The sequence below is a fragment of the Oncorhynchus keta genome, chromosome 36, assembly GCF_023373465.1.
Source record: "Oncorhynchus keta strain PuntledgeMale-10-30-2019 chromosome 36, Oket_V2, whole genome shotgun sequence".
In the NCBI taxonomy this organism is placed as follows: Eukaryota; Metazoa; Chordata; class Actinopteri; order Salmoniformes; family Salmonidae; genus Oncorhynchus; species Oncorhynchus keta.
In genome coordinates, this window is record NC_068456.1 from 7,760,573 (window position 1) to 7,787,463 (window position 26,891).

Consider the following 26,891-nt stretch of genomic DNA (forward strand, 5'->3'; position numbering starts at 1 on the left):
ACCCCTGATCACGCGTAAACACAGTTCACTTTCATAGCAGCCACGTTGTATTCTTTCTCGCATCTCCCCTCCTTTCACCTTGTCCCTTTGTTTGTGGACTTCAATGCACAACACATCAGCTGTATGTGACCAGAAGAAAAAATCTTTCCAGTCGAAACCGCTACACACAGCCTACATCATTGTCACCATATTAGCTAAAGTAACGACATAGTCATCATAGCTAATAGAACTAACGCGTTAGTGAACCAGCTACGATCATCCAGTAATGTGGAAAAAAATGAGTCAAAGCAAAAGCTTATCTTGACTTGGAAGGGTTCCAGTGTTGTGTTTGAAAGTCATAGCCAGCTAGCTAACAAAACATCCCGCTGTTTGAGCAGGGTGTTTAAGTAGGCTAAACTAGCTATCTGCATTTAAGTGAAACTGAAAGCGGAAAAAAATGAGAATATCTCTCTATTTCTCTCTTGCTTCTCCTTCATTTTGGAAGAAATTGTTTTGTTCAAAACTGTTCAACTACTGTCTTTCTCTCTCTTTGAGTCAACTACTCACCACATTTTATTCACTGCAGTGCTAGCTACCTGTAGTTTATGCTTTCAGTACTAGATTAATATTCTGATCCTTTGATTGGGTGGACAATATGTCAGTTCATGCTGCAAGAGCTCTGATAGGTTGGAGGACGTCCTCCAGAAGTTGTTATAATGACTGTGTAAATCTATGGAAGGGGGTGAGAACCATTTTTTCACCTTTATTTAACCAGGTAGGCCAGTTGAGAACAGGTTCTCATTTACAACTGCGACCTGGCCAAGATAAAGCAAAGCAGTGCGACACAAACAACAACACAAAGTTACACATGGAATAAACAAGCGTACAGTCAATAACACAATAGAAACAGAGAAAGTCTATATACAGTGTGTGCAAATGGCGTGAGGAAGTAAGGCAATAAATAGGCCACAGTAGCAAGTAATTACAATTTAGCAAATTAACACTGGAGTGATAGATGTGCAAGTAGAAATACTGGTATGCAAAAGAGCAGAAAAGTAAATAAAAACAATATGGGGATGAGATAGGTAGATTGGATGGGCTATTTACAGATGGGCTATGTACAACTGCAGCAATCGGTTAGCTGCTCGGATAGCTGATGTTTAAAGTTAGTGAGGGAAATATAAGTCTCCAGCTTCAGAAATATTTTCAATTCGTTCCAGTCATTGGCAGCAGAGAACTGGAAGGAAAGGCGGCCAAAGGAGGTGTTGGCTTTGGGGATGACCATTGGGTGTTATCGTTACCAGTGAGCTGAGATAAGGCAGAGCTTTACCTAGCAAAGACTTATAAATGACCTGGAGCCAGTGGGTTTGGCAACGAATATGTATCGAGGGTCAGCCGTTTAGAGCATACAGGTCGCAGTGGTGGGTGGTATATGGGGCTTTGGTGACAAAACGGATTGCACTGTGATAGACTGCTTCCAGTTTGCTGAGTAGAGTGTTTGAGGCTATTTTGTAAAGGACATCGCCAAAGTCGAGGATCGGTAGGATAGTCAGTTTTACGAGGGTATGATTGGCGGCTGAGTGAAGGAGGCTTTGTTGCGGAATAGAAAGCCAATTCTAGATTTAATTTTGGATTGGAGATTTTTAATATGAATCTGGAAGGAGAGTTTACAGTCTAGCCAGACACCTAGGTATTTGTAGTTGTCCACATATTCTATGTCAGAACTGTCCAGAGTAGTGATGCAAGTCAGGCGGGCGGGTGTGGGCAGCGAACGGTTGAAAAGCATGCATTTAGTTAAGAGCAGTTGGAGGCCACGGAAGGAGTGTTGTATGGAGTTGAAGATTGTTTGGAGGTTTGTTAACACAGTGTCCAAAGAACCATGAGCCTCCTAGATTTTGTATTGAAGTCAATGTACCAGAGGTGGATGGAAGCTAGCTGTCCTCCGGCTACAGCATGGTACTACCCTACAGAGTGCTGTTGAGGCTACTGTAGACCTTCTTTGCAAAATAGTGTGTTTGAATAAAAAAAATTGGTGATGTGATTATATTTAGTGGAGTTTTATCCACAAATGATAACTTTTTAAATGTTTTACAATTTCACTGACAGTGTCACCAGCAAAGCACCCCGACACCATCACACCTACACCTCCATGCTTCACTGTGGGGACCACACATGCCGAGATAATCCATTCACCTACTCTGTGTCTCACAAAGACACAGCGGTTGGAACCAAAAATCTCAAATTTGGACTTGCTTGGGCCATGAAACACGAGCAATGGACATTAGACCGGTAGAAATCTGTCCTCAGACCTAAGGACAGATTTCTACCGGTCTAATGTCCATTGCTCGTGTTTCTTGGCCCAAACAAATCTCTTCTTATTATTGGTGTCATTTAGTATTGATTTCTTTGCAGCAATTCGACCATGAAGTCCAGATTCTTGCAGTCTCCTCTGAACAGTTTATGTTGAGATGTGTCTTGAAGTCTGTGAAGCATTTATTTGGGCTGCAATTTCTGAGGCTGGTAATCTAATTAATTTATCCTCTGCAGCAGAGAGGTAACCACCACAGGAAAGAAAGACTCCTTTCCTGTGGCGGACCTCATGAGAGCCAGTTTCTTTTATTTTGTTTTGTTACCTGTACATTTATGAAAAATATATTTGAATATTATTCTAATGTTACCCTATTACAGGGGCTGAGTCACTGGCTTACTGGGGCTCTCTCATACCGTCCCTGGAGGGGGTGTGTCACCTGAGTGGGTTGATTCACTGATGTGGTCATCCTGTCTGGGTTGGCGCCCCCCTTGGGTTGTGCCGTGGCGGAGATCTTTGTGGGCTATACTCAGCCTTGTCTCAGGATGGTAAGTTGGTGGTTGAAGATATCCCTCTAGTGGTGTGGGGGCTGTGCTTTGGCAAAGTGGGTGGGGTTATATCCTTCCTGTTTGGCCCTGTCCGGGGGTGTCCTCGGATGGGGCCACAGTGTCTCCTGACCCCTCCTGTCTCAGCCTCCAGTATTTATGCTGCAGTAGTTTCTGTGTCGGGTGGCTAGGGTCAGTTTGTTATATCTGGAGTACTTCTCCTGTCCTATTCGGTGTCCTGTGTGAATTTAAGCGTGCTCTCTCTAATTCTCTCTTTCTCTCTTTCTCTCTCTCGGAGGACCTGAGCCCTAGGACCATGCCTCAGGACTACCTGACATGATGACTCCTTGCTGTCCCCAGTCCACCTGGCCGTGCTGCTGCTCCAGTTTCAACTGTTCTGCCTTATTATTATTTGACCATGCTGGTCATTTATGAACATTTGAACATCTTGGCCATGTTCTGTTATAATCTCCACCCGGCACAGCCAGAAGAGGACTGGCCACCCCACATAGCCTGGTTCCTCTCTAGGTTTCTTCCTAGGTTTTGGCCTTTCTCTGGAGTTTTTCCTAGCCACCGTGCTTCTACACCTGCATTGCTTGCTGTTTGGGGTTTTAGGCTGGGTTTCTGTACAGCACTTTGAGATATCAGCTGATGTACGAAGGGCTATATAAATAAATTTGATTTTAGAGGCACATTTTTTACATGAATTTCTGGCTCAGTTGACAGACCCATTTATCTATTTCAGTAGTGCTCTTATTAACATAATTTAAAATCACTGTGAATGACCTAGGTCCTAGAGTAGACCCATGTTGGCATATCAAAACATAAAAATAAACATTTTAATTTGGGATGGTTGAAATTGCACTTCGGGGCGATTATGGGACTGTGATGAAAAAAGTTAGTCTTGTGCCCTGGGCAACTACAGTGACTTCAGAAATGATTTAGACCCCTTGACTTTTTCCACATTTTGTTACAGCCTTATTCTAAAATGGATTAAATAAATAAAAATCCTCAGCAATCTACACACAATAACCAATAATGACGAAGTGAAAAAAGGTTTTTAGAAATGTTTACAAATTAATCAAATATTTTTAAAAGAAATACCTTATTTACATAAGAAGTCAGACCCTTTACTATGAGACTCGAAATTGAGCTCAGGTGCAGCCTGTTTCCATTGAGCATCCTTGAAATGTTTCTACAACTTGATTGGAGTCCACCTGTGGTAAATTGAATTGATTGGACATGCCCCAAAAATGATGAACAGTGAATATGCGCAGGGGGTATGGCAGATGTTGTTGGCTCAATTAAGGTGCGCATTTTGATAACTAACAGACAGCTTTGTGTCTTTTCATTGCTTTCTGTTTACAGCAATAGCCATTTGCTTTCCAAACTATGTTTTCCTGCGATTGCATTTTGAAATATTTCGACATGACTGGCTGGGCTTCTCTACTTTTCACTGACAGTTGCAACTCAACATTACTCTGTCTGTCTGCCTTTCCTTTCAAATGTAGGAAATGTACAGTACTTTAGGGAAAGCTTCCACTAGCCTTATGGACACGTCGTGTATGCACGAGATTATAGACATCATATCAAATGTATTTATGAAACCCTTCTTACATCTGCTAATGTCACAAAGTGCTGTACAGACACCCAGCCTAAAACCCCAAACAGCAAGCAATGCAGGTGTGTCTACTCTAAATAAACAAATTAAATTAAATGAAACAGCACAGTAAAGCGGAACACTTATGTTTATGTTTTATAATCATCACAGTTAAGAGCAACATCTATCTGATGAAGTCCATAAGAATATATATATATAAAATACAGAAATACCTTAATTACATAAGTATTCAGACACTTTGCTATAAGACTCGAAATTGAGCTTGAGCACATCCTGTTTCCATTGACCATCCTTGAGATATTTCTTCAACTTGATTGGAGTCCACCTGTGGTAAATTCAAATGATTGGACATTATTTGGAATGGCACCCACCTGTCTATATAAGGTCCCACATTTGACAGTGCATGTCAGAGCAAAATCCAAGCTACGAGGTTGAAGGAATTGTGTCAAGACAGGATTGTGTCGAGGCATAGATCTGGGTAAGGGAACCAAAACATTTCTGCAACATTGAATGTCCCCAAGAACACAGTGGCCTCAATCATTCTTACATGGATGAAGTTTGGAACCAACAACACTCTGCCTAGAGATGGTTGCCCGGCCAAACTGAGCAATCGAGAGAAAAGGTCCATGGTTAGGGAGGTGACCAAGAACCCGATGGTCACTCTGAGAGAGCTCTAGAGTTCCTCTGAGGAGATGGGCGAACCTTCCAGAAGGACAACCATCTCTGCAGCACCACCAATCAGGCCTTTATGGTAGAGTGGCCGGACGGATGCCACTCCTCAGTAAAAGGCACATGACAGCCCGCTTGAAGTTTGCCAAAAGGCACATAAAGACTCTGACCATGAGAAACAATATTCTCTGGTCTGATGAAACCAAGATTCAACTCTTTGGCCTGAATGCCAAGCGTCACGTCTGGAGGAAACCTGGCACCATACTGTGAAGCATGGTGGTGGCAGCATCATGCTGTGGGGATGTTTTTCTGTGGCAGGGACAGAGAGACTAGTCACGATCGAGGCAAAAATGAATGGAGCAGTGTGTGATCGTTGATGAAAATCTGCTCCAGAGCACTCAGGACCTCAGACTGGGGTGAAGGTTCACCCTCCGCCAAGACAATGCAGGAGTGGCTTCAGGACAACTCTCTGAATGTCCTTGAGTGGCCCAGCCAGAGCCCGGACTTGAACCCGATCTAACATATCTGGAGAGACCTGAAAAATAGCTATGGAGCGGTTGAAAAACGAGTTTTAATGACTCCAACCTAAGTGTATGTAATCTTCCGACTTCAACTGTACATCCTAAACTATGGATTACAGGCAACATCCGCACTGAGCTAAAAGCTAGAGCTGCCGCATTCAAGGAGCAGGTCACTAATCTGGACGTGTAAAAGAAATCCTGCTATGCCTTTCGATGAACCGTAAAACAGTTGTGTCAATATTGTACTAAGATCTAATCATACTGCACCAGCTTTGACACTCATCAGATGGGGCAGTGCTGGCAAACTATCACGGATTGCAAAGGGAAACCCATCCATGAGCTGCCCAGTGAGCCTACTGATGAGATATGCTTTTCATGCTCGCTTCGAAACAAGCAACACTGAACCATGCATGAGAGCACCCACTGTTCCGGACATCTGTGTGATCACGCTCTCCATAGACAATCTGAGTAAACCTTTCAACAGGTTAACATTCACAAGGACCCACTCCAACTGATCCACAAATGAGGCAATCTCTATTGCACTCCACACTGCCCTTTCTCACCTAGACAAGAAGAACACACCTATGTGAGAATGTTGTTCATTGACTACAGCTCAGCATTCAACACTGTAGTGCCCTCCAAGCTCAGCACTAAGCTAAGGACCTTGGGACTAAACACCTCCCACTGCAAATGGATCCTGGACTTCCTGACGGGCCTCCACCAAGTAGAGGGTAGGCCACAGAGTCAGAACAGATTTCCCAGTTTGACAACAGATGCCGCTCCGGTGGGTGAAATCAACCCCCCTCCCCTCCCCCAATATCCAACACAAAGTTACGCCCTTGATTCTAGCCAAGGGGCTTGATTCAATACTATCGCAGAAGTTCAACACTATAGTGCACGATTGAGGCGATGTTCCTGTATTGATCCATGTCAAACGCTGCATATGTCGGCTAAATTGGAAAATACCTTTACATTTCAGTCACACTTTTGTGCTGAACTTCGGTGATAGGGATTGAATCGAGACCCTGATCTCCCTCAACCTACGTATTACAGACCATGAGCTGTATTTTGATGAATAGGCCAACTCCCAATTTTAGCAGCTATATTAGCAATATTGGCTCCTTTTCAACACATGACAAACTGACATCACGCATGAATGCGTGTGACCTCTGGATGCAAAAAGAAATCCATCACCATTTGCGCCGATTCAACATAGCCCAGATTGATTACTTACTTCTAAACAAAACTTTGAGGGATTCTCATATGCTTATAATGTTTTGATAATTGATTGAACTGTCACTTAGATTATATTTGGTTATGATCTTTGCAAATAATCTATTTTGGATGCAGCAGTTAGCTCGAATGCTAATGCTAATTGACATAGGCTGGATGCAAAGCTAGCCAAATAGCCATTTTACTCGTTTAAGTTAGTTTTTTTAAAGACAGTGCCGTTGATTTGCGATGTAGGACATTCATTCATAAGTAGGACATTCATATGAGCCTTTAAATCAAATTATAATCCAAAAGTAGTTTAAAATGCACTGATACACAACATGTAAATGTTCTGCAAACAAATTGCTCCCTCGTGCAGTAATGTTTGCAAACACAGGGGTCTATAACCATAAAAAAATGTAAAAGCTCAAACACCAGTAGGATTGTAAAAGTTTGAACAGTGTGTCAGGAATCAATGTATTTTGTGTTCACACAGCAAAGACCCTGGAAATCATCAGCCACTCATCCCTCTTACAATACTCCAAACCAAAAGGTGGCAGTAGCATTGTTTGGCAATGCATATCCATGCGTATTGCTTATGGTCTAGATTCCAAGCTATCTGCTCTAATGTTGCTATTTTGTATAAAGCCCTTGTTGATACTAACTAGCCAGATGGCCACAGCTAGATAACTACCTAGCAAGAGGATGAAGAAACCATTTAATTCCCTCTCCATAATCCCATACTGCCAGTGCCAGTTCATAGAAAAATGTTTAGCTAGCTAGCTAACGTTAGCATATTACCTAGCTAGCACAACGTAGCTAGCGAGCTAAGGTCCCTGCACTAACCCAGCAGTTAACTCAGGCAGCTGTTTCATGGAATCTAGCTAATCCATTGTGATTAAATTATGTCAATAATAGCTACAGGGGTTAGCTAGTTTAGAGGAAGTATTTAGCGTTGTATGCATTGCATCTGTCCACTTGGCTAGCTACCATCCCATAGCCTACATTGCATATGAAGTGTGACTGGCTCATCGATGGATGTACTGACGAGCATTGCTATTGTACAAGTAGAATGAGTAGATTTGTCGCTACCTGGTCGGCACGCAGCAGGTATTGCTTTTGTTCGGGCAAGAGAAGGAATTGTATTGAGTACATATCGGAAGTACGATTATTGGTGTGTTTCATGCTTAAGAGAGATGATAGTGACAGTAGTGTAAGGTGAGACACAATTTAATGAGACGCTTCTGGGAAAAGTGCACATTGGGCCTACCGTGTCTTCAGAAAGTAAGAAAAGAAATATGAAAAACTGAAGGGTCTGAAGTCAATAAGTATTCAACCCCTTTGTTATGGGATGCCTAAATAAGTTCAGGAGTAAACATTTGCTTAACAAGTCACATAATAAGTTGCACGGACTCACTGTGTTTAACATGATTTTTGAATGACTACATCATCTCTGTACCCCACACATACAATTATCTGTAAGGTCCCTCAGACGAGCAGTGAATTTCAAACACAGATTCAACCACACAGCCCAGGGAGGTTATCCCTTTGAGCATGGTGAGTTATTAATTACACTTTGGATGGTGTATATATACAACCAGTACTACAAAGATACAGGCGTCCTTCCTAACTCAGGAAGGAAATCGCTCATGGATTTCACCATGATGCCAAGGGTGACTTTAAAACAGTTACAGAGTTTAATGGCTGTGATAGGAGAAAACAACAACATTGTAGTTACCCCACAACACTAACCTAAATGACAGAGTGAAAAGAAGGAAGCGTGTACAGAAGAAATATATTAAGAAAATATGCATCCTGTTTGCAATAAGGCACTAAAGTAAAACTGCTACAAATGTCGCAAAGAAATGTACTTTATGTCCTGAATACAAAGCGCTATGTTAGGGGCAAATCCAACAACACATCACTGAGTACCATTCTTCATATTTTTAAGCACGGTGGTGGCTGCATAATTTTATGGGTATGCTTGTCATTGGCAAGGACTAGGGAGTTTTTTGGGGGATAACAAATAAAAATAAACAGAATAGAGCTAAGCACAGGCAAAATTACAGAGGAAAATCTGCTTCATTCTGCTTTTCAACAGATACTGAGAGACAAATACACCTTTCAGTAGGACCATAGCTTACCAAGATGACATGAAATGCTCCTAAGTAGCCTAGTTAAGGTTTTGACTGAAATTGGCTTGAAAATCTATGGCAAGACATGAAAATGTCTGTCTAGCAATGATCAACAACCAACTTCACAGAGTTTGAAGAATTTCAAAAATAATAATGTGCAAATATTGTAAAATCCAGATGTGCAAAACTCGTAGAGATTTACCCAGAAAGATTCACAACTGTATTTGTTGCCAAAGACAAAACATGATAAAAACATGTTATCACTTTGTCATTATGTGGTATTGCTTGTAAATGGGTGAGGACATTTAAAAGAAAATCGGAAATGGAAAATAGTATAGGCCTATACACACGTTTTGGATCACATGACCCACATCAACCTCAAAAAAGGTTTGTGGACTATCACTAACAACACAATTTTTATGCAATGAAAGTTCAGGTGATTTTCCATTAACAAGAACATTTTATAGACCTACCACAAATAACAGGTCTACTGCATCATCATTAAAACGAATAAAACTATATACATGAACATCAGTTCAATATCAAAAATAAATAATACTCAGGTCTATTCTCTATGTTGGATTTGAACTTAGTAGGCTTGAAGTGCAGCCTAACTCAGTTAATATTAGCCTACTGAAACAATAATCAGATCATTAATGATTATCAATGAATACACCAGGTGTTGGAAATGATACAGGACAGCACACCACCGTGATATGTTGGTCATATACCACACCCTCGGGCCTTATTGATGAAATATAAGAAGCAAAAAAAACGACTAATCAAACCATTAACTGCTTACCAAGTAACGATCTAACTACAAGTAACTGAGTAGAAAAGTTGATTGAAATAAACTGAGGGATCTTTGAGGAGGAACAGACAGTTTGGCAATTATTGGGATCTTCTCCAATGAAGGCAGAATATACTGATGGTTGATGGATGCTCTGTGTTGCACAGGATTGTAATAGGAGTGACATTTTCTCACTTGAAACAACACTTGTTAATCACTCAACAGACGCTCATATCTAGCGTAAAGTGTGTGTTATGCCTTTAGTGGTTGTTTGGTCGGTCACCTCGGCCTATTTAATGATAAAGTAAACAACTCTTCTTGACGCCACTAGAGGGCTCTTCGAAACTATAATCTGGGAACCGTGCCGCTGACATTTTAGGTCAAATGGTTTACATCAATGTTATAGTTGACTACGTTTACGTCAAGGTTATAGTTGACTAGTTTTTTCCCACAGATTTGTATCAATAATTTAATTCACCCATCAGATATCAAACAATTATAACAATTAATTAATAAATTAGCCTACGTTTAATTATAATTGTAATTATTTTAATGTCTTTTTTTTTTTCTTTTTCTTTTTTTTACATGCAAGGTGATTGGCAGTGATTAAGCACACTTGCTTATTGCATACAGGTTACCCTTGCCAATGCAAACAACAGTCAATTACTTATATTGATGATGATGATAATAATAATAGTAATAATAATTCAAATTAAAATAATTATTATATATTTCTATATTTCGAATACCTTACATGTAATAATTGTAATATTAATACGTACAGTAATAACAAATGAATGCATTTACAGGGTGATATAAATAAAATCCCTGATTGTTTTTTAAAAATTAATAAGCTGGAAGACTCTGTCTAAAAATGATGAAATATCATATAAACGTTTAGCCTATAATAAAACTCCATAATAAAGGTCTCCTGTAATTAGTGAAAACATGTTTATGTTAAAGTAAAGATATAGCTAGAGCAGATTTTAAATCGACGATGCTGCTAATAACAGATGTATAGATGGGTGTGCACACCAGTGACAGAAAAGTTGGACTGGAGAATTGCATTCCAAAAAGTTAGTTGATAAAAACTGCACATAAAAAAATATCTATAAGTTAATGATGATAATTCGTTTTTCTTACATTATTCTCTGTGCGATTTCAGTTATTCCGTGATTGATTGTTTCCTAATAGCCAAACAGTCACTGGTGTATTGAACTTTCCTATCACGGTGAAAATGAAGGACAGATAAATATTGTTTTCATCACTATTTATGTCCGGTGAAATAGTTATATAATATATTGTCAATAACATTATATTATCCAATTATCGCCTAAAATAAAAAACAATGAAAAAACAAATATCTGAAATCTAATTTTTGTATTATTCATGTTTTTAACACGTTTGAAAAGGTCACAAACTGTAGTCCACTTTGATCTCTTTTCCCCTATATAATTTATAGATAGGCCTGTGTAATTGTCATCTAAATAAAGAAATGCAGTGCAAAATTGGAAAACCTTTACTTTTCCAAACCCTTAGAATAAGCGTTCTTCACCCTGCTATTAAATGTCCAAGGTAGATTCGCTGAAACCTTTCAAATGCTAAGGTGGCCATATTTCACTCTAACAACATTCGCGTCTCCATAAAATATTAGCGCCGTGGCTTGAAGCGGCACTCAACTTGATGACGTCTTGAGACACGCGCTTTTTTTCCAATCCAGGTCACATCTCATGATGAAAATAATGAAAAAACAACAATGATAATTTGAGTAATGAAAAAGGTCACATTAGGTCTGTGTTTGTTACACTGTTTAGTTGTCAGTTTGGACATATATAGGGTACCAGGCAAATATGATGCATCTGTGTATCTGATCAGTGACCGTGATAAAGATACAATGGCTGATCTAATTTTCTATTGTGTAGGCCAAGTGATACCATCGTTAAGACTCACTTAGCACATCTATGAGTTTATCTAGACCCGCACACTGAATTATTTTTTTTACTGTATCACATGAAACAATAAGGGTAGTTTTAAACGAATACTTAGTTTTTAAATATTTTATTTTATTTTTTTACAGCATTTACAGAACATTTCAAGATAACCCCACAACTATGCACCCCAATGAATCCGTTATGGCATCAGAAAAATATCAATTATTTTGGTCGGTTATTTTATCTTGCTCTGAAATAGATTAGATTAATCATTTTATAAAATGCAAACTTTAGTTAAGTATGCCTAGTCTATATGCTTGTTATACATCCACAACACATATCCTACACATAAAGCGTACTCTATATGCTTATTACACATCAACAACACATCGCCTACACATAAAGCATACTTTTCAATTAATAGGCTACTGGATGTGTCTTCTAGAAATGCGTGTAATCTTATCTTCAATCTCCTTCAAATCACTGGTAACAATGAAATCAGTAGGCCCTGCAGCATAATTGCATTGAGTTTAATGATGTAGTCTACTTACATTGTCATCGGTAATGGGTCATAATGTAAATGCATAATTTTAGTCAAATCTTGAAACAATTATTTCTACAGTACGATGCATCATTAATAGTACAGTAATATATTAAATGCATTAATAGTGTGGCCATGTCCAAGTGGCGCACATGAAAAGTAACCGAGTGTGTTCCCTCCAATCAGAGAGCGCTCTCACTCAACATTATCCAATGGGGAAAATGCGTATGCAGGTGGCTGCGCCGTTATCAGTGCATCCCGCTTCACTCACACCATAGCTCGAGTCAATTTACGAAGAAAGCCGACCGTTATGGTCACCATCAAAACCACAAAAAAACTAAATCAGATCCTCTAACTTCCGAGTGGATTCTCGTTGTGGACGCATGCGGCAAGCTCACTATTGACAGTCTGAATTGGAGAGAAATTTTCGATCAAACTATTGCCCGACACCGCAAGAGAACTTCTCTCCTAAATAAGTGTTTTTGTTTTCGGAAGTGTCATCGTTCAGTGGCTGCGGTATCCAGGATATACGTCTGAAGCACCTGTAGTGGCCTCTGCTTATCAACCAGTTCAGCACCTTTATATTCCTTTCTTCGGTTTATTGTTATTTTTACTCGAGCGAATTTGGTAGTTCATGCTCTCCAATGTTAGCTGTTGGGCAGATGGATGCTAACCGGCAGAGTGCTTTCGTCCTAGGCAGTACACCGCTGGCAGCATTGCACAACATGACCGAGATGAAGACGTCTTTATTTCCCTACACTTTGCAGAATCATGCGGGCTTCAAGGCGCATTCTCTTACTCATTTGAACTCACAGCTTGCCCTGGGGACACCACATGGAATTAGCGATATCTTGGGTAGACCTATCAACTCAGCTGGACAGCTGCTCTCTGGCTTTCCAAGGATAAACGGCTTGGCCACCACCGCAGGAATGTACTTTAACCCAGCGGCCGTTTCTCGGTACCCGAAGCCCCTGACGGAGCTCCCAGGGAGAGCACCCATATTCTGGCCTGGAGTGATGCAGAGCTCCCCTTGGAGGGATCCTCGAGTGCCCTGTCCGAGTAAGTTCGCTGTCTGGCAGTGTCGAATGCAAAATGTTATAGAAAAACAGTTATAGAAATGTAACATTTTTCTGTAGGCTGCTCAAAAATGTTTTACTTGTTTAAATGCAGACACCTGTTGAATTTGTTGGGTAGCTTATTTTGTGCTGCTTCTTGTAAAATAACTTTTAATAACTTAACTTATATTAAAGACCTATACATAATTATTCGATGGGCTTTCCATTTATATCGGTTGCTTTTTATAAAATTGTATAAATGTTTTAATTAATGTGGAAGCCTAGCTATGTTAGTCAACACAAAGTCCCTCTCCAGGAGTGAAATCGTGAGAACTGTTTATACCACTGATGTTGAAATACTAATCACTGTTGTGTTTACATATTTTTGACTAGACTCTTCAATCTTTTTTGTAGCTCAAGCAAACATGATGCTCGACAAGGATGGCAAGAAAAAACACTCCAGACCAACTTTTTCTGGACAGCAAATTTTTGCATTGGAGAAAACCTTTGAACAGACGAAATACCTTGCTGGCCCAGAACGAGCTCGACTGGCTTACTCTTTAGGAATGACTGAAAGTCAAGTCAAGGTATCTATCATTGCTTTGAGTTATCCTTTGACATTAATTTAAATGTAATGAAGACGTTATTTATAGATAGATTATCTTAAAATTAATATTGGCATATTTGGCTGTTCTGTGTGTAGTATGCTTTATTATAAGTTATGTTTAACAGGCTTATCATTAGTAGGCCTATTATTATTATTATTATTGGCAATAATGGTTAACATTATTGGTATTAGCCTATGTTGGCATTATTATGCAATTTGAGCTATTAGTTGGCTAACTTCATGTTTAGCAAGGTATTTTCTTGGCCCCGACTCAAGATAATAACTTTTATATTGGAATAATAATTTCTACCTATACTACCAAGAATAGAATGAGTTATTATTGTATGTATTAAGTGGCTAATTGTATGTTATTCCTTCTCCCAATAGGTATGGTTTCAAAACAGAAGAACCAAATGGAGGAAGAGACACGCAGCAGAAATGGCAACAGCCAAAAAGAAACATGACTCTGAAACTGAGAAGATGAAGGAAAGTTCGGACAATGAGGACGACGACGAGTACAACAAACCTCTGGACCCAAATTCGGATGACGAAAAAATCACGAGACTTCTGAAAAAGCACAAGGCTACAAACCTTTCCTTGGTCAGTCCATGCAGCAATAGCTCGGACACCTTGTGATGACATTGAGAACTTGTCGAGAAAAGACTCAAACACTCCACGATGCTTCTAAAGCTAATTTAACCAGGGTATAAATTGTTCAAAAGGAGAGAAATGGCGCTGATGGGTGGTATGAATGATTTATGTTGTACAGACGAAAATGTGAGATGTATATATTTTTTACTGAGTAAGTTATGTTATTAAACCAATGTAAACAAGAAATGGCAGGCTTTTCCCGCAAATCCCGATAAGCATATACCTTCTCAATATTGTAGCTTAATTTTGTTATATATTGCTGAATAATGTCGCCCATCTCTCCACCTTTACCATTCTAAATTCAAGGTACACAATGTATGAATGTATGAATGCAAACGTAAATTATGTAAAAAGCTTGTTTTAACGATCTAAACTGTTTTTTTTATAATTTGAAGGAATTTGTTTCACTTCATCAAAAAATAGAGAACTGGATAATCGTTTGTTGGAATAAGAGAGTATTATTGCTTCCGCGAAGATGGAAGAAAAAAAACTTTGTATTATGAATAAATTATTTAACAAGCGTTTGTTTTTAATATGGAATCTTGTTCCACTTCACTGAAATGACTCTTCATTGAATTAGGCTGCCTACCAATAGTCTGACATTTATTGGGACCCACTCAATAGATGAAAAAGGCGGGTATGGTCAATTATATTAATCGGAAACCTGTTATCTTCCTTTATCCAAGACCATCAAAGATGTTTGGGATCTGTTTCGTTCTTTTTTGTAAACCTTGATCAAGTCGGAATAGCTCAATGTTAGTTGCGTTGGTGAAAGTATAGGACTATACTAAACTCGTAATAGTCTTCTGAAACTTTAGTTGTTTTCAAGATGTTACTTTTTTTTAACAACTGCGTTGTGATGGTGGTGATCAGGCCTACAAATGTTAGACCTACTGTAATGCATTTACGCATAGCCTAATGAATTTCATAAATATAGGCTACATATAAAATCTAATCATAATTTGCTCTATGTTACAAAAATGAAAATGTTTAGATTTACAAAGCCACATATAAAATGGTAACTGGAATGGGGTGTTGTTTAGGTTAACCTAGATAAATTTGCGTCACATCCCCAAATTACAACCTCTATAGTTTAGGCCAATTTATTGTCTGCACTTTAATGTGGATATCATATTTTGAAGAAGAGTGTGAGTGTGTAGACTAGCATATCTCGACTAAGTATTTTAGACTTCACACATTTCAGAACAGTTTCGATGTTTTGTTGTTTTTGAACTAACATCTCTGATGTGTAGGTGTTATTAAATATTGGGACATTATACATTTATTCAGGCTTAAAGCGCAATAGGATAATTACTATTCTATAGGCTAATTAAAGCCCTCATTAATAACCTGCATTTCTGGAACAAATATAATCCATTCAAATATAACCAATATAATCCATTTAACTACATATTGCATTTTTTATGTATTTCGATACACGTTTCATTATTGCTCTATTACATTTATTGGAGTTATTACATGACCGCACTGGTTCTAACTTGAAAACAGAATTTGGCCACTTTTCATCATCCATCGTTGTTTTCTGTAGCTCTGCTCCAGTGCCAGTCTATCTGCAATAATCATTGCCTATATCAGAGTAATTACCAACGTGGATACTTTAGGCTGCATGGTTTAACTTGATGTGATACCACGAACTTCATCATGGAAGCAGGAGCATCTTTGGAAATATTCATCTTTGAACTTTAATCTTCTTGTGCACATAGCTTCAGTAGGTTTGTGTCCACTGGCCATGCGTGCAAATTCATCAAGATCCACAAATAAGTAGGCGTTGTCAATAGCATCTTGTTGTGTGGTACAGACGCAATGCTGCGGTGGAATAATGACAAAACACCCATTTAGTTCTAATGGTTTTATTGCTTGAGAACCGTATAATCAACACTAGAGGCCATGTCGTCCATTGGGTAGAATATAATCTCTATCTGCTGAAAGGAGTGAACAAACTGCCGCTTCTCTTAACACGTGACCAGCGGGAAACACAAGCAGTTTTGCCCACGAACCAAATCACACTGTCAAGACAACATGAAGTCTGCAGCAGGCACAAAATCATTTCAACTTGCGGTGATTTAGATGAAAAACTCAAGGAGCAATCTAACGGCTTCACACAGTCTGAGCTCTGTAGTGTAGTAAATTAAATCAATAACAGGAAACGTTCGCTTTTCAACAACAGCCTCCCCTAATTGCAGTTTAATGCTCTAACGAGCGATGAGAGGAAATTATTTGCAACATAGCAATGAAGAAGGCTGTTGAAGGCTACATACAAAATTAAAAAGCAATTCTCTCAAGTCGTTCCTGCCTTTAGCGTTTCCTTAAAGTTTTTGATTTTTTTTTTACAATGTATAATCAAGGCCTTTATCTATCAGTTGGACTGGTGTATTTTATGTTGACTTTTCACACTTCATTTTGTGTATACTTGGCACCATAATGCAGTAAAAAAAAAGAAGACCTTTACATTTTTTTAAAGAATACCAAAGCCTATCTAAAAACATCACATTCAGAACCATAATATCATTACATAGAAATAAGTTAGAATAATAATAATGTGAGTGCTATATATGAAACAATCTTATATACTTGCATGGTCTATGGCACTGCTTAAAACATAATTGGATACACTATACTGTATGAATCATGTTGGCTGAAAAGTGTTTGTTTTTTCTCACTTGTAATGATAGAGTCAAAGGTCATGGCTGATGGAACACCCATGCAGCCATATTGTCTCCATATACTTCATAACAATTGTGTTAAGAATGATAAATTCTCTCTTTAAAAAGTACAGTATATCAAATGAGATTCAGCTGATGTGTGAGGCATGGCAGTGTGTTAGGCACACAAGTCAGCAACGACAAAATAAAAATAAAATAAAAAGTCATTGAAATGAACCGAAAATATGTATCTATTCTAAATAGTGGGACCACAAAGTTTGGTCAGAAGAGTGACAATGGCACTAAAACCATCAACAACTCCATGTGAAACTGTCCAATGTACAAATAAACCTAACAATATAGATATGCACTTTTTAAAAACATATTACATACTGTATGGAAGTAGCTTCTATACATAGAGACATACCTACAATTGCAAGTATGTTATCTAAAATAATGTAGTTAAGACTGATTTCTACTAGAGTTTTGGCAACAAGGCTGTAAAATAGTTATTTTCCTTCTTCTGGGGGAATGGGGTGCGCGTAGCAATGGTAAGGTCAGTGAGGTGTGTCTTATCTCAAACGTCTCTCGTGTGGGAAGTCCAGATACAGACGTGTTATGTGGAAAAACAACAGCTTGTATGGATGAAGTGTTAGAACGACTGCAACTGGTCAGCACTGCTGAACAGTCTGTATAGGGTCTTCCGTGTGTGTGTTTGTGTGTGTGTGTGTTGGTGTCCAACTCTTGATTCTTATCACAGAGGCCCTTCAGGCAGAGATCTTCTCCACCCTTTGGCACCACTTCCCTGACAAAACATACACACACACGCCATGAGAATACTGCATCAGCATCAGGCCATGTGTTACACAAAGGAACAAAATATGCAAAAGATAAAGGGACGTGAAAGCATAATAATAAATATATTATTATTAATCATTAATAACAGTAAAAAAGCAATAATAACAATCATTTATTCATAATAATAAAGAAAAAATATTTACCACGAAATCACTGCACGTTACAACACTTGTGCTTATTTGCATTAGGTTTACCTGCCCCGGCTGTTAATCGAAACGACAGGTAGACAGGCTGCCAGACAGACGGACAAAGAAAGACAAATAAGACAGTTAGCAACAGTCCTGCCCTGAGTGGAAGGGCCAAAGGCAAGGGGGCCAATACAAGTTTAAAGCCCACTCTCTCACACTCTCTCACACACACACACACACACACACACACACACACACACACACACACACACACACACACACACACACACACACACACACACACACACACACACACACACACACACACACACACACACACACACACAACCATCCATTACACACAGCCTAAGCTCGCATACCAAGGGGTGCACATATTTCCTCCTGCACGCAAACTACATTGGACATTTTTTTTTAAACATAGCAGAATGTGATTTTAGCGGGTGCGTGTGGTTCTTGGCCTAGGTCTGGTGGAGTCTGTTTCACTGCCCCGGTCACCTCACACACACACCCTACTGTCCAGTCCACAGTATGTAATGATGAAAGACTGAGGACTTCAGCTTCAAGGCACCTCTCTCTCTGTCAGCTTAACAGCCACTGCCTAACAATGCAGACTGGACGGACTGCGTTAAATACTGTCTATATAGTCAGCATGACAAAAGAACCTCTGATCACAATATGACTGTTCACAGCCAACTTTTGGTTTCACTATAGACACATGCAGAATGTGTTCATAAGCAATTGTAGTAATAGGTCAATGGAGTACTAGTTTTTTGGTTATGAGAAGTTAAGGTAGTCGTACTAATCTAATTTACGAGTCATGTTCTTCAAAATCAGGGACAATACAGAATAGCATTCATTGAAAATGACTGGAAACCCTACATTTCAATAGTGCAAACTCTTAGTTTTCAATTGAAACAATAGAACGCGATGAAATAATGTACTTGATCTCACACAGCCAAATCACACACACACAAATCCATACAGACAGACAAAACACATGCCCACAAACAGGCACAACACAATTACAACCCAGAAGTGGGCGAGGCCCGTGATGTTACCTTGTGGTCTCCCATGCAGACATTGGGCCCTATATTGTCGTAGACCAAGTATTTCTCCTCATTTTCAGGCTGAGAAAAAAACAATGCAAGACATTCACACAACGCTGAATACAGAGTAGTATAAACATGCAAACAAACAATAAACATAATTGAGAGAGACAATATTCCTACCAGAGTGCAAAATAATTGTATTCGTTGCCATTTTGAGGTCAACATTTGTTTATTTAGTTCAAATTGAACAATGTTACCAGATGAATCTTATTATCTTAGACATTTCGTGAGCTATAAGTAAATCTGGTCCTAAAGTACTGGCCTACCCCTGAATGCATTGCATATGCCTTCTTTATAACTAAAAACAAGGTTTAAATGGTGTTAAATACACCTTTAAAACTCAATATTGCACCATTTCCTTGAAGATTGAATTGAGTGAGTAGACGTGAACTGTGCCAAGACCATAGTTACCTCCCAAACAAATGCACTGATTCAGTATATGAATGAATCATGTTCCATATCTCACACAAAGGAAGTGTCAAACACAGACATTCATCTCAGGCCTAGAGTATAATAAATCATATTTATCTGGTAGAACTAAATCCTTTTTAAATAGTCAGAGCGGTCAGCTGTGATTAGGTGAATAACAGCGCCACTTGAGAAGTAACACAAGAGTAGCTTCAGAATGGGCCATAAACTTAAATCCAAATTAACTTCAAAACCTATCCTGCTAGTCTAAGGTCACCGGTGCGCTGGCGTGGACCTTGCGGTGGGGTACCTCACTCCGACTCTCTGAGGGGCCACGCTCTAGCACTTTCCCCAACCGCCTGCCAAATGCCTGAGTTGCTGCAGACAGCCCTGGATACATTCATCACATACAGACTTGATCATTTACAAAGGCAGCATAAAACTGTGGATTTTCGGCCTGCATAATCTTTAGACAGATAAACAAATGACCAGGGCCCTCCTGCAGAAACAGAGCGCTCGCTCCGCTGAGCATTCATTACTGCGCTTCCACACTTCGGCACTGTGCCGCGAAGGCGGCGGGCAACCTTTGGCGTGTTAGGGCTCGGCAAGCAGAAAATAACATGATGGCGAGTTAACCGACCGTGCCATGATAGATGATGCCACTCGGATGCCTGTTTACAGGCCCATGTCTCAACAATCTGTAACGCTGCCCGGGGGTGACTGAGTGTTTGTGTGTGTCTGTGGTGTGTGTGTGTGTATGCTCAGTGCATCATCAGCCAATCTGTGAACATTTTAACATAAGGAGACTCAGCCCGTTCCCTTTATTCTAAACAATTAACCTGTAATTGAGAAAGTAAATCAATTGTAGAACTACTATTTATAGAAACAATTGATAGGCTTTTTGGTGGCTCTTAAATTTTTATTTAATTTTTTATAAATGACGAGGGCAAGCGTTTTGGAAAGGGGGATAGGCCAAACCTTCCTGTATAGCCTCAGTAGATGAGGACAGAAAAAAATGACTCATTCGTTCAGGACAAAGGAAAGCCAACTTCCTCCTCCCGCCTGTGTACTGGGGCTCAAAGATGTGTGTGGCTGTGAGCAGACTCACACTGTGGAGTGGACTACTGTACTGCGCTGTTATCCCAGAGACCATCAGATAAATGGCAGGCACTGCTACAGAAGAGAAGTGCTATTGTGGAAGAAGGGATTGCTCTGGTGTTGTGGTCAATAAAGGGTCTCTCCTCTCCATGGACAGCCGGCCAGTTTCTCCCCATACAGGGTAATGTTCAATAGTGCACACCGTTGGAAAGCGTTTTGCAACGGAAAGCAAAAATAGGTGTTTTCATTTAGGACAAGTTCAGACAGTATCTCTCCGTTTTACCCCAATTCTAACCATTTTCTACCTACTGAACACCTGCCATGCCATGTCCATGTGGCTGCCTTCACTTAAATCTAGAGCTGGCCTAGTCTCATTAATCACATCAGATGCCTTCCAACAGTTCTCTTGTCAGGGACTATCTCCAATTTAATCAAGTGTGAGAGTGCATTTTCAGACACAATACATTTTTCCTCTTGTCACCTTAAAAACCACAGTAATCAAATAGGTGGAGAAACGTAGTCTATTCATTGGGCTGATTAAAGGAAAGATGGGACATCTGAGTGTAAATTGAAATGACAGATTTATACCCGCTCCTTTGCTGACAACTGCAACCAACAGGGAAAACAGAAAAAAGGATGCATTTGTCAAAGTTGGAGTATCATGGAAAATGGTAAGTTAGACTGATAGCCTCCAGTATCTATCTATGCAGCAATAGTCTATGTGCTGGGGGGCTAGGGTCAGTCCGCCCGCCCTCCCTCCCTCCCTCCACCCAGAGGACCTGAGCCCATGGCTGTCCCCATCCCCAGTCCACCTGGTCGTGCTGCCAATCCAGTTTTTATGCTGTCTTGCCTGTGGCTATGGAACCCTGACTTGCTCACGAGGCGTGCCATCTTGTCATTCTGCCGCTCCAGTTTCAACTGTTCTACCTGCGGCTATGGAACCCTAACCTGCTCATCGGACGTGCTACCTTGTCCCGGACCTGCTGTTTTCGACCATTTCTCTCTCTCCCTCACATGCTGTCTCGACCCCTGAAAGCTTGGCTATTAAAAGTCAACTGACATTTGACTTCCTGACAACCACTTATTTGACCCTGCTGGTCATCTATGAATGTTTGAACATCTTGAAGAACGATCTGGGCTTAACGGCCATGTACCGTGATAATCTCCACCCAGCACAGACAGAAGAGGACTGGCCACCCCTCAGAGCCTGGTTCCTCTCTAGGTTTCTTACTAGGTTCCTGCCTTTATAGGGAGGTTTTCCTAGCCACCGTGTTTCTACATCTGCATCGCTTGCTGTTTGGGATTTTAGGCTGGGTTTGTGACATCTGCTGATGTAAAAAGGGCTTTATTTTTATTAGTAAACATGTTAGGAAATGCACTTTGTGTAGTTGCCAAGTGTTAAAGAGGTATTATAAACAGTTTTGTATTATCCAACCCCAGGGTACACTTCTCCAGCTTCGCCATGTTCTCTAAACGTCATAGCCAGAGGGGAACAGCAAACAACTGAGGAAAGACAACAGTCTGGAGCCCAAACTGGTGCTGTGGAGAGGGGCGGAGGTGGCAGATTGGTTGATAGTTTACAATGCCTCTCCTGGATTTGGGCAGGGTGGTGGGCCACAGCTTTGGGCTGCGCCAATTTGTTGACTCTTGAGAAGGAGCAGACAGAGGGAGCACAAGAGCTCCAGCTTTATAGAGCCATTATGGCCCAATGGCACTCGATAAGATCTGGGATATATATACTGTCTGTGTAGACAACTGGGCTTAACTCTCCGGATGAATATTCACACACAGTACATTCCTCCATCTGGGGGGGTGGAAGAAAAAGAAAAAGAGAGAATGGAGGAGAGAGTTGGAATGTGATAGAGGGATTATAGTAGATAGTAGATTCGTTATAGTAGATTCCCATAGACCAAGGGTGTGAAGACATCCCAGATGGCAATCCAAGATTCTACATGTTGATTCAGAAATAACCACAGGGTGCCACTGACTGTTATTGGCCAGACATCGTGTGTATGCGAAGGCTAGGTCTCTGGCTATATATATACAAGGTTAAACTCACCTTTAAGGCTAGGTCTCTGGCTATATATATACACGAGGTTAAACTCACCTTTAAGACCAGGTCTTTAGCTGTAGCAGACATGAGGATGCGGTCACACCAGGCAGGGCATCTGGTGTCCATGTACTGCTTTCCCTGACTGCTGTCTTCACTGTATGGATAACTGTGGAAACAAACCCAAAAACACAACCATCAGTAACATACACTTCATAGAACAATGGTCCATAAAATACAATTATGTGTATTCTAATGTAGATTGTGTAAAAAGGTATAGCTAACAAATGGGTTTAGTTTTGAAAATTGAGTTTCTAAGTTTGAGGCTAAAGCACAGAAGAGGAGAAAACACTGAATCCAATTAGATACACAGCTTTGACTTTCTGGAAATACTCTTTTGAATGAACACACATGGAAGGATGGCTCAATCAGAGCAAACTTGTGAGGAAAGAGCCATGCCAACTGTACAGGGTCTGACTATCTCGCTGCGGAAGAAGCTGAATGAGTATGTGAGTGTGATCTGTAGGGGGAGAGAAAGAGGTAGAAAAAGAGGTAGAAAAAGAAAGAGCCAGAGCAGAGGGAGTTTCAGTCTCTCTCTCTCTCTCTCTCTCTCTCTCTCTCTCTCTCTCTCTCTCTCTCTCTCTCTCTCTCTCTCTCTCTCTCTCTCTCTCTCTCTCTCTCTCTCTCTCTCTCTCTCTCTCTCTCTCTCTCTCTCTCTCTCTCTCTCTCTCTCTCTCTCTCTCTCTCTCTCTCTCTCTCTCTCTCTCTCTCTCTCTCTCTCTCTCTCTCTCTCTCTCTCTCTCTCTCTCTCTCTCTCAGAAATGTACAGCAGCTACAGCCTTATGTAGCCATCAAAAAGAGATTAGTTCGGTGGCAAATAGCCAAGTGAGATTGTATCTGGTAACGGGAGGAACAATCGGATGATTTAAGTAGCCGGGCCCGCCGGGAAGCCCATCGAACCGATACAGATTTACATTGTTGGAAACTCAATTTGACCCTCCAGCTCATCAAACTGCATCAGATTTACATGCCACCAATCCAATTTGTTTGCGGGGCTCATCAGGATAGGAGAGGCTTTACATACTGTAATACCAATCCAATTTGTTCCTTCAGTGCTACACACAGGGGCTCACCGTGGCGTAACACAACATGCGTTCGCCCGGGGCCAGAAAAACTCATGACAAAATAACCACAGCCGTCCTATATTATCCAAAGCACTATTGTCAAGAAGCTTGGGTGAAGACATAATAAGACTTGTATCTGGGATTACATACGTTAAATGTCATGTGTGATTATTCTGTTTCTGTGTGTCTCTGTGTGCGTGTGTGTGTGCATGCATATGGGGGTGTTTCACTATAATGTAATGACTTAGAGACCCCTCCTAGTATTCTCCAATCAGTCAGTCAGATGGGTTCATCTGATGCAATATTTTTGTCCTGTTAACACACAGCTATAAGACACATTTACCTAGCTAACTAGTGGTTTCGAGTACACACACAGGCACCTCCTTAGGCCAATCAGCCATGCTGTGCAAAGCAGGCCAACATACACTGTCACATGGCAGCCATGAAGGCAGAGTGTGTTACTCTCAGGCAGCTAGGCAGGGAACCAACTGGGCAAACAGAGGCCTGGTAAACACCCCCCCCCCCTGACGCACACACGCATACGTGCATTCACAATGCAGCTGCCACAGCACAGGGGGCAATGTTACAGTTGTGCCATGGCGACCAGTGTGACACACAGACTGTGAACTATGGGACAGTGGCGGAGGGGGGAGGCACATCCGGCCAGCACACAGCTGGGTGAACAAACAGGCCTGCAGAGGGCTCCTTACAGGCTCCTCACAGAGCACACAGCCTCCAATTAGCATGAATGGCACTTTAAGCATGTGGAAATGCAGCAGGGTTTTGGTATGCTAAAGGGATGAAGGATGGGTCCAGAGGATGAGTATTTCAGAGGGATAAAGAAGAGAGGGGATAAAGAGGGCTCAGAGAGAAAAACTGGTGCTGGTGGAAAAGGGCAAAGTCATCAAAGTGGCTCGGGATCAAGCCATCTTCAGGGGTGGCCTAGCTGGTGGCCTAGCTACAGACTCTTCATTTAGTCCATACAGTGAACTGGCCCTAAATTACTATGCTATCTCTCTATTGTAAGGGAAATATAAAGGAGTACTCAACCTCTCATAGCAAATTGCTGTGGAGCACATACAAAAAAAACCACTATCACTGTTTCTGATGATAAAATAGCAATCTTAAAAGATTATTAATCCTTGTATAAAATGATGAACAATACTCAACAATGGCAATTAAACGATTAACTGTGAGGCAGTCTTGCAACTCCTCTTCCTTTCTCACCCCACCCTCCAATGGCCCCAATTGAGATAACAGGTCCTAATGCAACAGCAAACACCAGAGTGGCGGCTTTGGGGAGTGCTGTGTGATTAATGTGTCCGATTAAGGCGCTCACAAACTTATCTGAAAGCAAACGGGGCGAGTGGGCGTACGGGCCGGAGCTCCTATCGGGCACTTATTGCCCGCAGCAAGACTAATTACACTAATTAATGGGGCCGAGCTGATAAACTCAACAAATCTCCCACCTGTGTGTATGACAGTGTCCCATGCTCGCTTTGAGACAGAGCCTGCGCATGCAAGCACATGCACGAGCACCAGTCCTTTGGCCAAACTTCTGTCCCTCAGGCAGGCTACTGTGGTGCTACTGCAACTGGCTCCATAGCAAATGGAACAGCTGCACCCCCACTTTCAAAATAGGGGTGCAAACATTTTTGCGCCCCCCAATTTTATTTACTAGAAAATTACCATGATCCATTAGGTCATTTGTAATTTTCTGTGTTTATTTTTTTGTGATCAAATGTTTTTATTATTTTTAAATAAGGTACACAAAACAGGTACACATGGACAGAGAAACAAGTGACAATACCAAACAAGAGAAACAGTTACCAACCAGGCGCCAGACTGAAGTATGTAAGTATGTTGTGAGATGATAGGGCCAAATTCTGAGTTTGCAATGTTTGAGCGGGATATCAGAATGGATTATGTCTTGGAGTCTGTAAGGGTCAACTCATTTCCCCCTCCATTTCAATGACGAGCAACGTTTTGAGCTAGTCTGCATTAACCTCTTGAAGTAGTATTTCATTTTTGGATGAAAAACATTCCCGTTTTAAACAAAGATATTTTGTCACGAAAAGATGCTCGACTATGCATATAATTGACAGCTTTGGAAAGAAAACACTCTGACGTTTCCAAAACTGAAAAGATATCGTCTGTGAGTGCCACAGAACTAATGCTACAGGCGAAACCAAGATGAAATTTCATACAGGAAGTGAGCCAGATTTTTGAGGCGCTGTGTTCCAATGTCTCCTTATATGGCTGTGAATGCGCAAGGAGAGAGACTACACTTTCTGTTGTTTCCCCAAGGTGTTTGCAGCATTGTGACGTATTTGTAGGCATATCATTGGAAAATTGACCATAAGAGACTACATTTACCAGGTGTCTGCTCGGTGTTCTCCGTCGAAACTATTGCGTAATCTCCAGGTGCGTGCATGTTTCCATTTTGAACAGAGGAGAAACCAAACTGCCACGAGTGACTTATCATCGAATAGATATGTGAAAAACACCTTGAGGATTGATTCTAAACAACGTTTGCCATGTTTCTGTCGATATTATGGAGTTAATTTGGAAAAAAGTTAGCGTTTTAATGACTGAATTCTTTTTTTTTCTCAGCCAAACGTGATGAACAAAACGGAGCGATTTCTCGTACACAAAAAATATTTTTGGAAAAACTGAACATTTGCTATCTAATTGAGAGTCTCCTCATTGAAAACATCCGAAGTTCTTCAAAGGTAAATTATTTTATTTGAATGCTTTTCTTGTTTTTGTGAAAATGTTCCTGCTGAATGCTAGGCTTAATGCTATGTTATCTATCAATACTCTTACACAAATGCTTGTGTAGCTATGGTTGAAAAGCATTTTTTGAA

At 40.5% G+C, this 26,891-nt stretch overlaps 2 protein-coding genes across 5 annotated transcripts in view; one reads left to right on the forward strand and one right to left on the reverse strand.

Moving 5' to 3' along the window:
* Positions 1 to 11,860: 11,860 nt before the first annotated feature.
* Positions 11,861 to 15,086, forward strand: LOC118369896 (homeobox protein Nkx-6.2-like). Of its 2 annotated transcripts, none has more exons than XM_035754669.1 (3): positions 11,861 to 13,311; positions 13,701 to 13,894; positions 14,302 to 15,086. In XM_035754669.1, the coding sequence occupies exons 1-3, from the start codon at positions 12,897 to 12,899 to the stop codon at positions 14,548 to 14,550; spliced, it is 858 nt and encodes a 285-aa protein (XP_035610562.1). In that variant the 5' UTR covers positions 11,861 to 12,896; the 3' UTR covers positions 14,551 to 15,086. The 2 variants fall into 2 exon arrangements, with proteins under 2 accessions (XP_035610562.1, XP_035610563.1); XM_035754670.1 differs by having other exon boundaries at positions 13,722 to 13,894.
* Positions 15,087 to 16,426: 1,340 nt separating this feature from the next.
* LOC118369550 (inositol polyphosphate-5-phosphatase A-like) overlaps positions 16,427 to 26,891 on the reverse strand; it is a 300,208-nt gene continuing 289,743 nt past the window's right edge. The window contains exons 13-16 of one of the 3 annotated variants that reach the window (XM_035754029.2): positions 22,958 to 23,069; positions 19,294 to 19,362; positions 18,281 to 18,317; positions 16,427 to 18,033 (exon numbers count right to left, since the gene is read on the reverse strand). In XM_035754029.2, the coding sequence (XP_035609922.2) occupies positions 17,996 to 18,033; positions 18,281 to 18,317; positions 19,294 to 19,362; positions 22,958 to 23,069 (256 nt within the window). In that variant the 3' untranslated portion in view covers positions 16,427 to 17,995. Of the gene's footprint in view, positions 18,034 to 18,229; positions 18,318 to 19,293; positions 19,363 to 21,629; positions 22,655 to 22,957; positions 23,070 to 26,891 lie in introns of those variants that run through there. The other 2 variants (XM_035754028.2, XM_052498410.1) reach the window with 2 other exon arrangements.